This window comes from Mytilus californianus, unplaced genomic scaffold (assembly GCF_021869535.1).
Source record: "Mytilus californianus isolate M0D057914Y unplaced genomic scaffold, xbMytCali1.0.p SCAF_2, whole genome shotgun sequence".
Lineage (NCBI taxonomy): Eukaryota > Metazoa > Mollusca > Bivalvia > Mytilida > Mytilidae > Mytilus > Mytilus californianus.
In genome coordinates this window covers 363,067-375,701 of record NW_026262668.1, presented here as the reverse complement: position 1 = coordinate 375,701, position 12,635 = coordinate 363,067, and the positions used below count along the sequence as shown (strand labels likewise).

The window sequence follows — 12,635 nt, the reverse complement described above, 5'->3', positions numbered from 1 at the left end:
AAAATTGGAAATTTATAATTTGTTTTAAATATTGTAGACTACAACTCCAAAAAGGCAGATGACAAACAACATCAGTTATATTGGACTAAAACAGAAAAGTGTGTTGTTAGGCAGCTTTTTAATTATTCATCTGTAAACCTTTTTTTAAGGATAAGTGTTAAAAATGGTAGTTACTTTTTTCTGAAGTTTTTAATTAAAAGCTATATTTTTCTTATTTAAGTAAATCGATCTATCATGTTTTTCCTCATATTGTCCTTACAAGTTAATAGAACATGTCAGAACTTTACTAACCTTTAGGTCAAGAACAAGCTTGGTGACTCATATTTAAACACAATTAAGCAAGTATAAAAAATATTTCCTTTCTTTATAGTTCCATACAACAGTGAAACTATAAACTTTGAACATCAACCTATTCATGACATCAAACTGAAAATATTCATAAAAACTATTAAACAAATGAGGCCAAATACTAGATTTGCCCATTTTGTCCATTAAAGATGACAACTATGAGAACGATGACATTTCTTGTCAACTAATTACTTCAGGTATACAGCAATGTCAACTAGAGGTCAGGTCTTGTCTTATAACACATGTTGCATCATGTTTGAAGCCTGATTTCTCTCTAAGTCAGTAACCTTTACAGATGATGCTCGAGTCCAAAATATACGTAGAAGAAACAAATACCAATTGTCAAGTCTATGGTTTGACATGGTCAGGAATTGAAACCTTTGACCATCTGCACTCTAAGGCAACATTTCACCACAAGAAAAACCCTTTTTGGGCCACATCCACCTGAAACAAATTGGACAGGGGTTCATCTGACCCTGGCAAACCTGTCTAGTCTGGGGCCACATTGCCAATAATATTGCTAAATATTATTAAAAAATATAAGTTACGGGTACATTTTTAGATATTTTATCCACCCTAAAAAAATTGGGCTATTACCAACTGTAAACTAGTTTCCCAAAAATTTATATTTTTAGCGACAGTGACCATAAACTTTGACCTATTAATTCCAAAATCAATAAGCTTCTTCATCTTCACTTTATCTTTCAACTAAATAAGTTTCATCAGAATCAAATAAGCGAAAATCAACCCTGCAAACAATTCAACATTGTTACAATCTTGTGACAACATTAGTTTTCTGTTGTGACATCTTAACAAAATGACATCAATGCAACATTATTTTGTGGACTCCAAGTCTTTAAAGCAATTGCATAGTTTTAAATTTTGTGATTAGGTCAGTTAAATGTGAAATGTGAACCACAGATGATATGCCAATGATATTTCGAATGGAGTTGTATAATCATTGGTACGTCTCATTTTCATGGTCTTGGTCTATTGACTTTGAATCTTTAGCATAGTTTACATGTCAAAGTGTAATTATGTCGGTTTAAGGGGAACAAATGCAATGATATTTGGTATGCAGTAGAATAAGCATTGACACAACTAATTTTCATAGAGATTACTTGGTCATGCTCTCTCAGTCATGGTCTTTTGACTTAAAACTTAAGCATAGTTTACATTATAAAGTTTAAGAGGAACCACTTATGATAAGTCAATGATATTTGGTATGCAGTTGTACTAGCATTGGCATATCTCATTTCCTTGGAAATTATTTGGCCCTGTGCCTTCAGTTATGATTCATTGACTTTGAATATTATGCATATTTTACATTTCAAAGTATTGCTATTCTAACTTCAACATTTGCAACATTCACTATCAAAACATCATAGAGATAACTTAAAAACCCAAAACCAAATGAATATAAAAATTAACCACAAGAAAAAACTAGACAAAGTGATGCCCCCGCACTCCACTCTGAAGTAACTGTATTATAACAAAGTCAATGTAGGACTTTCTTTGAGATATTATTGTGTCTGGGAGACACAAATGATGCCCCCGCAGATGCAAAGTGTCATTTCAAAATACACAAAGTTGAGCATGGGAGCACATAGGTCTATGATTCACTGAAGGAGGAGTTATACGGAAACGCTATGCAACTCTTATGCAAGTACATACTCCAAAAATGACAAAGTTCAACTATCTCCCAAACGAGCAAATATTAATAAAAATCAAAACCCTGACCACATGCACACATTCAATATATGTATAAACAGCCAGCAAAGTGAAAACTTCCTAGCATTCAAACTGTAGGAGCATTTATCCAAAAACGCTATGCACCTCTTATGCAAGTAAATACTTCAAAAAATGACAAAGTTCAACTATCTCCCAAAAGAGCAAATATTAATAAAAATCAAAACCCTGGCCACATGCACACCTTCAATATATGTACAAACAGCCAGCAAAGTGAAAACTTCCTAGCTTTCAAACTGTAGGTGGAGTTATCTGGAATAACTATATACCCATAATGGGACGGATTTTGAGGACGGACAGACGGAAGGACGGAGAGACGGACTGACGGACAGGGGTAAAACAATATGACCCCCAATTTTTAGTTGCAGGGATATAAAAAGAGGATAATATTAAGGAATAAGGCTTATCGGTATCATGTTAATCATTTGGAGATTTTGGACCATGGATAACATTATTAACCGGTAATTCAATAATGCTATCAAAATACATATGTACAATGTACTTAATTTTTATTTTATCAGGAAGCCTACCTTCTATGTCAATGAACTTGACACAGAAATTGTTTACAATCACAGTGTAAACCTTTCAGGTCTCAGGTTTGCAACACATTGTCTAATAATCACATTATGTTGAATTAATCATACTTTTAGCCATATTTAATGACAAACGTAAACATCTGTTGCTAGAGTCACTACTAGGGTAAACTTTGATCAGCCAATGGGTTTTTTCTGGTTACTAAGACACTGCACCTGTAATTAGTTTCCCTTTAATATACTCTCGTGCATTGGCTCTGGCCCTACAGGAGTATATCAATGTATTAGAAAAAATTGTTAGGAAAAGTACAGGATTTGGTCATTTAAATATTAAACTTAAGTACATTTGTACCTATTATAGGTAGATGTATAACTTTGCAATTCCAGAACTCATTTTCTAATTACAAAGGTTTTAATTTATTAAATTTTCTTTTTCAAAAGTTCCATCATACTTAAACTAAAAATCTGAATAAAATGTATGTTCCTGCACAGGTGCTCACATCTTTATAGTGTTGGTTAGTGTTGGTCTTATAGATCTCTTGCAGAAGTTAGACTTGTTCGATAAAACACTATTTTCAATTCCTTATCTAATTGATTATTAATAATAGTTCCAAATTTAAACACAAAAATGTTCTGACCAGTTTGAGCCATTCTGAAAATGTGACACTAATAGAAAATGCTGAGTTATTTTAATAGTAATGTATGTACAATGTAAGGGAGGCACTGTCATTAAGATTCTGAATGGCAAATCAAAAGTAACACATGAGTTTTGTAAATACATTGCTAGCAAAATTGAAAGCATGCTTGTGCTGCTAAGGATACCCCACTCCTACTTTAAAGTATCTGAAAACAGGAAGAAGGTAGGTGTATGACAAATTTGAAAAAAGTGCACACACATTACAACTCATCTTTGTTGAACTGCTGAACAAATATAAAGTCAGTCTGTTCTGTAGTATTTGAGATATGTGTGACAAATATTTAAATTCATTCAACATATTGAAATATTTTAAGTATCAACAAACAAGAAATTCAATAAATTGCTCTGCTGGGCGCAGCTTGATACGACCGCAGAGGTTGAACCCTGAACAGTTGGGGCAAGTATGGACACAACATTCAAGCTTGATACAGCTCTGAATTTGGATTGTGATTAAATATTTGACACAGCATAGGTTTCTGACACAGAATGAATGTGGTCTAAGAACTTAAAAAATTTTAATTTACCTATTCAAACCATATCATTATTATTTGCTTTTATATATAAATCAGAAATAACCAACTTAAAATGGAAAATTTTAAAGAAAAAAAAAAAAGGAAAGAAAGGGGAAAAAAATCCCCCCCAAATTTTTTGAACCCCCTTATGATTCATCACCCCAAACTCAATCCCAGCCTTCCCTTTGTGGTATGGTACCTTGCAGTACAATTTCAGAGAGATCCATACACTTGAACACAAATTATTGTCTGGAAACTAGAAAAATGCTTGTATTTTGGCCCCAAATTCAAAAACGTTTAGGGCAATTACCCCCAAACTCAAACCCAGCTTTCCCTTTGTGTTATGGAACCTTGTAGTACAATTTCATAAAGATCCATACACTTACACTCAAGTTATTGTCCTGTAACTAGAAAAATGCTTGTTTTTTGCCCCTTTTTGGCCCCTAATTCCTTAAATTTTGAGGCAATTACCCCCAAAATCAATCCCAGCATTCCCTTTGTGATATGGAACCTTGTGGTACAATGTCAGAGAGATCCATACACTAACACACAAGTTATTGTCTGGAAGTTTCAAAAATGCTTATTTTTGGCCCCTTTTTGGCCCCTAATTCCTTAACTGTTGGTACCATAACCCCCAAAATCAATCCCAACCTTCCTTTTGTGGTATTTAAACTTATGGTAAAATTTCATAGAGATCCATTCACTTATACTAAAGTTATTGTACGAAAAACCAATGTGTCTTCGGACGACGACAACGATGCCAACGTCATACCAATATACATCCGCAAAAATTTGTTTTTAGTTTAAACATATTTTATTTACTCAAAGTAAAATGGATTGGACACAAGTAAACCATACTTATGAAGTCCGCTCCGAATAACAATAAATTACAATACAATATTAATGTGAGCATGCAATAATTCAGAATATACAATACTATAAGAGTCTATCTATTGAAAAAAAAAGATAAAACAATAATAACGGAAAAATTGGTAATGATGATGAGGATGATGACGTGAATGTACCGCAAATACACTATTAGTATCATATAACAAGAAATCTCTCAGACCTTTTAATAAACTCGAATACATGTTTAAATATATTGACGTTTTGTTCATACGAAAGGTTTGGATTACCAGATGTTAGTAACTTAACATTTAATATAAGGTCATCAGGGAGCCATCTTAGATTGTTCATCAAAATTTCTCTCTGGTGTGTATATAAAGAACAGTCGAAAAGGAAATGGTGTACAGTCTCAATGTTGTATTTACAAAAACAAGATGGGTCAGAAATTATATTGACTCTAAACAAGTCATAGTTCAAGAAAGATGAATAGCATCTGAATTGTGTTAGAATCATATTTAGTTTCCTCGGTCCATATGAATAGTGCTTCGGTACATCTTTATTTATAGTATTTAGCCTTTTTAATTGGATTTTAAATTTTGAGATAGAGTCTGATTTTCGAAGGGACAAATCGGTATGATTCCATAGTCTAATAGTTGATGGTATAAAAGATTCTCTAGTAAGGGATAATCTACAAAAGGGAACAATAATATCATTGCCATTTCGCAAGGGATATACAGTTGTGCTCTGTACACTGGGTGGAACTAGATTACATAGATAATCCGGAGCATGTTTGTATTGAATGTTATAAAACATTTGTAATTTTCGTCTTTTCCTCCTGTCAGCTAAAGTTTCCCACCCAACTTCCTCATACAGATTTTCATATTTTGTAAATATAGGCAAACCAGTAACTATTCTAGCAGCTTCTAGCTGCAGACTTTCAAGTTTATTAGCATATCCTATCCCACAATTATCCCAAACCTCAGTTGCATATTCAAAAATTGGTCTTATAAATACTATATAGAGTTTTTCTAAGTTTTTCCTACAAAGTTGATACTTGAGTTTTCTCAGTATATTTAAATGTTTCGTTACACTAATAATCAAATTGTCTATAAACAAGGAATTATTTGAATCTGGAATAATTTTGAATTCTGGAAAAATGATTAGAAATGTATGATGAAAACTAACCCAACTAAATAGGGTTAGCCATGCGTGCATGGCTAAGGTTAATTTTACTTTCACTATCATTTCAGTATGAACTAACTAACCCACCTTAGCCATGCGCGCATGGCTAACCCTATTTAGTTGGGTTAGTTTTCATCATATATTTCTCATCAATTTTCCAGAATTCAAAATTATTCCAGATTCAAATAATTCCTTGTTTATATGGCTTTTCCACCGAGCATCAGAGCAAAACGTTACCCCAAGGTGTTTGATACATTTTGTAATAGGAATTTCTTTGTTATTTAAGCAGAATTTTAGATCTGGAGCGTCATTATTTGAAAAAATCATTATTTCTGTTTTGTCTGGATTAAAAGACATAAGCCACCTTCTTGACCATTCGTTCAGCTCCTCAAGGTCACGACCAATAACATTTTATATCTGTTTTTCGTCGTGCCCTGAGTAATTAAACGAAGTGTCATCTGCATAGAGTCTGGTCAGGGATGTGAGTTTCTCTGCAATGTCATTTATATATATTATAAATAATAAGGGACCAAGGACTGATCCTTGAGGTACTCCAGCTGAAAGACTACAAAATGAGGATGATGATTTATTAATAACAACTTTTTGTTTCCTATCACTAAGATAACTCTCAAACCAGTTAAGTAAATTACCATGTATTCCGTAAGCTTTCATTTTATGTAAGAGCCCTCTATGCCATACCTTGTCAAAAGCTCTAGAAAAATCGCAAAAGACAAAACAATTTATTTCCTTCTTTTCTAGTGAGTTAAGAATACAATTATACATTCCTAGTAGCTGATGTACAGTTGAGTATTTTGGCAAAAATCCAGACTGATATTCATAAATTAGCTTATTCATATATAGATGATTATATACATGTTTAAAAACAATTCGTTCCATGATTTTACCTACACAGCTTATTAAAGAGATTGGCCTATAGTTTGAAGGTTATGACGAATCACCTTTTTTAAAAATAGCAATAACATTTGCAATCTTCCAGCTAGAAGGATACTTACATTGTTGAAGAGATTTATTTAATATTATTTGTAAAGGAACCGACACTTTCTTAGGGCAAATTTTCAGCATTCTGTGACTAATCAAATCTGGTCCCGATGCCTTATTCGGATCAATAGTTTTGATAATATCAATTATTTCAGTTTGATTTATGTATATATCTTGAATATTAGTATTAGTTTTTACTTTAAATTCTGGAACAGGAACATTTTCTTCCTCGAGTTTGGATACCAAACCAAAATATTTGTTCAACAGGTCGCACTTCTCACTATCCTCATAAACTATGTCATTTAAATCCTCATCGTTTATTATGTTTTGAAGAGGAGGAATATTATTTGAACTCTTGTTCGACTTAATTAACATTTTCATTATTTTCCAGTAGTTTTTTGAATTTGGAGCATTACTCATTATAATATTATCTAAATTAGTTTCAAATCTTTCCTTAGCGATCTTTTTTAAATTGTTAACTTTGTTTCTCTGTTTCTTGTACTTCGCAATATCCGATTCTCTTTTATATTTCAGGGCATTTTTTCTAAAACGGTCTTGTTTTCGAATTTCTCTTTTTAACTCACCATTAAACCATGGTTTATCAGAACTACGTATAGTAACTAATTTAGTTGGAATGCACTCCCTGGCGATATTCAAGAATGTTTCAGTAAAGATTCCAGATAGTTCATCCACATCTTTATTATCAGGAAGCAGTGCATTCCAGTCAACGTCGTCCATTTTTTCAGAGAATTTAACCGTATTAACTTTTTCATAAATCCACACTTCTCTTTTATACGAACGTGTAACAGTTGTCGGACACTCGAGAAAAATGATTGGTGCATCATGGTCACTTATATTAGCAGGCGTTGGTATAACATCTGACATATAGTACGACAAAGTGTCACTTAAAATAATTGGATCGAGTAGTGTGCTACTATGGTTTGTCATTCGAGTTGGTTTATTAATAACATTTCGTAAATTAAATATATTTAGAATTTCTATTAGTTTGTTGTTCTGCGTCTTGAATAAATCACTGTTCAGGTCACCCGTAATTACGATATTTTCATTGAATTGATAAGCCAATCCTATTGCATGATTTAAGCGTGTCCAATAATGACCGTCTGTCAATTCAGGAGGTCGATAGGTATGTCAGAGTAAGAATGTTTGACCTTTAGCACAGATTTCAACCCAGAGAGATTCATCTGATTGATTTTCAAGATCATTTCTACGAAGAATACCAATATCGTCTTTAACATAAATAAGGAGGCCGCCGCCAAAATTGTTACGATCTTTTCTGATGATTTTATTTGAAAATGAATTAAGTTCTAGATCTTTGTCGCATATATTTGAATCTAAGTGTGTCTCTGTGATAGCTAAAATATCAAATTCATCACTGAAATTGTCTAGGAACTCTAGTTTATTCCTTATACTACGGATATTTAAAGTGCATATTGAAATGGATTTTTCATTGACCGTTAAGGGTGTATTCGATTCCTTCATTTCACTAGGACCAGGATTTGTTTCAATATTCCCAATAATTAGGATGGAGTGAAGTACAAAAAACAGAAAAACTATATCGATGTTTGGATTTACTGACTGTAGAAGAAAAAGTGAGAAGATTAAACAAGTAGACCGTAAGTTGGTTATAAATATTTCGTAATAAGAACTAGACCGACAGTCGAGAAATCTAAAAGACTTTTTTCTTGTCATATGAAATGAACCTATGGCTGCCCTGTAGTCTTCTATACTGTCACCCATTTGGGTTCAGCAGTATAGCAAATAAGTTACAGCAAATTGCAGCCAAACGATCCATGCATACCTGAAAACCATAACCCCCAAAATCAATCCCAACCTTCCTTTTGTGGTATTTAAACTTATGGTAAAATTTCATAGAGATCCATTCACTTATACTAAAGTTATTGTACGAAAAACCAATGTGTCTTCGGACGACGACAACGATGCCAACGTCATACCAATATACATCCGCAAAAATTTTTGCGGACGTATAAAAAGTGCTCACACATTTCATAACACTTACATTATACATACAGTACTATCAAACTCATTACTGTCAAGCTGATGACCAAACATAAAGTCATTCTATGTAGTAGTTTCTACGAAAAGCGTGTCAATGAACAGACGGGTGAATGGATGGACAAGGTGATTGCAATACAGCCCCACTCCTAGAGTGGTCGTTTCATTTAGCTGGTTAATGATTTGCACCTTTTCATCAAATATTTGAATACAATACTTACAAGATAATAAACTGGTTATGTGTATCTAAATCCAGTGATATTCCTGCCCCTTTAATGTTAATACTGCCTATCGGTGTTTTGTTATGTCGTAATTCTTCTTCGTTCTTGTAATATACTAATTTACATTGACCTTCATCAAGGACACACCAAACTTTACGCTTTGTTTTCAAAATACTCAGACCTGAAATAATTAATTGAAAATATTACATTCTTCAGTCAAAAATCTAAAACATATGTGCATAAAAAATTCACATTTATAGAAGGGAACTTTTATATATTTGGTCCTCTAGGTTGTACTCTAGGGATAATAACTGCATTGTTTTCCCCCAATAATTTTGTGTTCGACTGGCATTTTCAAAATAATGTGCAGAATTTACCTTTGTTTCAAATAAAGAAATACATATTGCATATAAAAAGTTAATTTCCCTGGAAGTAAACAAGGCATTTTCTCATTTTTCTTTTTCATGTTTACAATACTAAAATAAGAAGATGTTGTATGATCTCCACCAGAGACCAAATGACGTAGAAGCTAACAAAGATAGGTCACTGTACAGCCTTCAACAATGAGCAAAACCCATTACGCATAGTAAGCTATAAAAGGCCCCAAAATGACGAATGTAAAACAATTCAAACGAGAAAACTAACATCTTGATTTATGTACAAATCAATAAATGAAAAACAAATATGATGCACAGCAACAAATGACAACCACTAAATTACAGGCTCCTGACTTGGGACAGGCACATACAGAATGTGGTAGGGTTAAACATGTTTGCTGGCGCCAAACCCTCCCCTAACCTGGGACAGTGGTATAACATAATAACAAACTATAAAAATCAAAGAAATTAGAAATTGTTCTACCCAACTGGCTTTGCAACATAGCAAATGATGGCATATATAATTTTAAAACTGAATACAGTCTGGATTTATTTGTTTGCATGAAACTGCACAAGAGGTTTTAATCTAAGAACATGATTTTTTATTAAATCACTTTGTTGCATTACAGGTAATGCCCATCCAAATTTGAGCCAGGCAAATGATAGCATTTATTGTTAACTAGTTTACCAATAGAACAGAATGAACTAGAAAACTGACAAAGCAGCAAGGGCCCTGCTTGCACATTTAAATGCGAGACACAGATGCAAATAATTCATACTGTAAATTCAGAAATTATTGCATGCATTTATTACTGCGAAGAATGGAGAAAAAAGCGAGATTAATTATTGCGATTTCAGGAAAATCATTCCAGAAATATGTATACGATATCAGAATGCTAGTTCGTATCATTGCAATACTCACCCAGTCACATTATCCCCCAATGATAAAAACCTCAAATAATTTCTAAATTTACAGTACTCATGCAAGCAAATCAATTTAAGTTCATGAGGTAACAATTTTCTAGGAAGACCAGGAATCAATTAAGGTTCTTCTTGCTTTTGTTAAAATCCAAACACAGTGTCTATTGGCAGCCATTTCATAAATAACAGGTAACCAATAATTTTTGAAACAGGGAAACAATTTGGAATAGAAAATTATTCCTACATATAGATTTTCATTAAAATCCTAACAAAAAAGGTGTTTTTCAATATTTGTCATTTTTTAACAAAAATTAAGTTTTTATCACAATTAAAACATGGGGAATCAATTTGGAAAGCATATCAAACTCATACATCAATTTCAATTGAAAAGATTACACAACAGATGTTTTACAAAGTTTTTACTCCATATTTTACATGGACTATCAATTAGGAATAGCATATAATACATTTGTACCTATTAATTACATTGGTTGCAAAGAAAAACCGTGATTTCCCAGTTAGATAAAAACTGACAATTTCACATGTGAATTAAATCTGATAATTTCACTCCTCTGCATCATACAATAATGGGTGTTGTCAAGGCATTATTGATGATGTTACATCAAAACGAATTGGCAATGCGTAGGAAAAGATAAAGTTCCTTGTATTTTATACTTTATTTCCATTAAAAGCTTACAATCAATGTAATAGAAAGAAAAACTAATTGAAGAATTCAAATATCGAAAAATATTCAACTTGTGACCCAACAACACTGATAATTAACTCATGCCTAGCGGCGGGGGCATAAAAAGATGTTTCTTGAATTTTTTTACCAAAAACTAAGTATTTACTAAATCAACATTTTAATATGAGCAAAACCTGGGAACAGTATATATATAATCCTGGCAAAACCCATACCTAAGAACTACACGTATCATTGCTAGTTAGGTCATATATGTCAATTGTGACATGTTTATTGGGTAATAGTTACAACAAAACTAAAAAAACTTTTCTGCACTAGTATTTTATCTATTTGTCAATAAAATTACTTTATCCAGTTAGAAAGTACTGTAAATTCATAAATTAATGCATGCATTTATTATTGCGAATCCTTGACAATTGGCAAAAATGCAAAATCTATTTAATTCTATTGCAAAATTTATCAAGTAAAATCACTACTGAAATTACGGATTGCATTATTTTTGCGAACCAGATATTGTCGCAATTTTTGCATTAATAAAAACATCACAATAATAAATGAATTTACAGTACTGAAGAAAATATACTAGTACTTCAATTTCATTGACTAAATATTGGTTCTAATCATGAAGTAATTTTATGCTTTTTCTTCTGCAAAAGGAACTTTGACAATATGTTACGAGTTAAAGCAAATGTTTTTAGAATTTAGAATCAACATGCTGCCACTGATCAACGTAGAGGTAAAAAGTAGTTAAACTATGTTCCTCAGAATATAATCTACCTTGGAAATAATAATACATAAATCAATGAATGTGGCCCTTAATTTTCAACTAATTGATACTTTACATGTTTTTCAATGTCAAGGTCATAATGTCAACTTACCACCTCCTCCAGGTCGAAAATGGAGGTATCCCGAAAGGCTATTCCAACCAGACATTCTGTACTCATCTGTGCTAATCCTTATGATGACTGTATAGAGATTTGATGGGAATGAAAAAAGTTGATGGAGATGAGGTCATCCTATATAGTTCACAATAATGACTGTCCTTCACATCTGTTGACGATAAGAAATAACTTGCATTAAAACTTAAATCTCCAAAATCCTCCGAATTAAAATATACATACAAACACACATCCAATTAAAGGCAAAATAAATTAATTATGCAATAAGTTAAATTTATGTAACAGCTTAATTTGATCAATACTTCAGACTGTAAAGGCAATCCAATTCAAACTTAAAAAGTTTATCTGCATAAAGTTAGTTGTAATTAGTATCAAAACAATTTAAACTCTTGCAAAAACAATTGTTTCTCTGTCCACTATTGGATTATTCCAAATGAGTAAATTCAACACTGGTATTATATAACTGACCGATTATAAATCACATCAGCTGTTTTTCCATTTTGTCAAGTAAGCAAAAACATATGAGTCCTTCAAGCTCGTTCTTTCTTCAGGGGAAATTAAACTTCAGTTAAGTCATCAATGTTTTTTTCACACAAAGTACATAAATGATGCAT

General features: G+C 32.4%; 1 protein-coding gene across 7 annotated transcripts in view; it reads right to left on the bottom strand.

Moving 5' to 3' along the window:
* Window positions 1–12,635, bottom strand: part of LOC127729029 (uncharacterized) — a 133,117-nt gene that overhangs the window by 103,500 nt on the left and 16,982 nt on the right. For 6 of the 7 annotated variants that reach the window (XM_052236631.1, XM_052236635.1, XM_052236634.1 and 3 more), the window contains exons 3-4: window positions 12,001–12,172; window positions 9,122–9,302 (exon numbers count right to left, since the gene is read on the bottom strand). In XM_052236631.1, the coding sequence (XP_052092591.1) occupies window positions 9,122–9,302; window positions 12,001–12,055 (236 nt within the window). In that variant the 5' untranslated portion in view covers window positions 12,056–12,172. Of the gene's footprint in view, window positions 1–9,121; window positions 9,303–12,000; window positions 12,344–12,635 lie in introns of those variants that run through there. The other variant, XM_052236633.1, reaches the window with a different exon arrangement.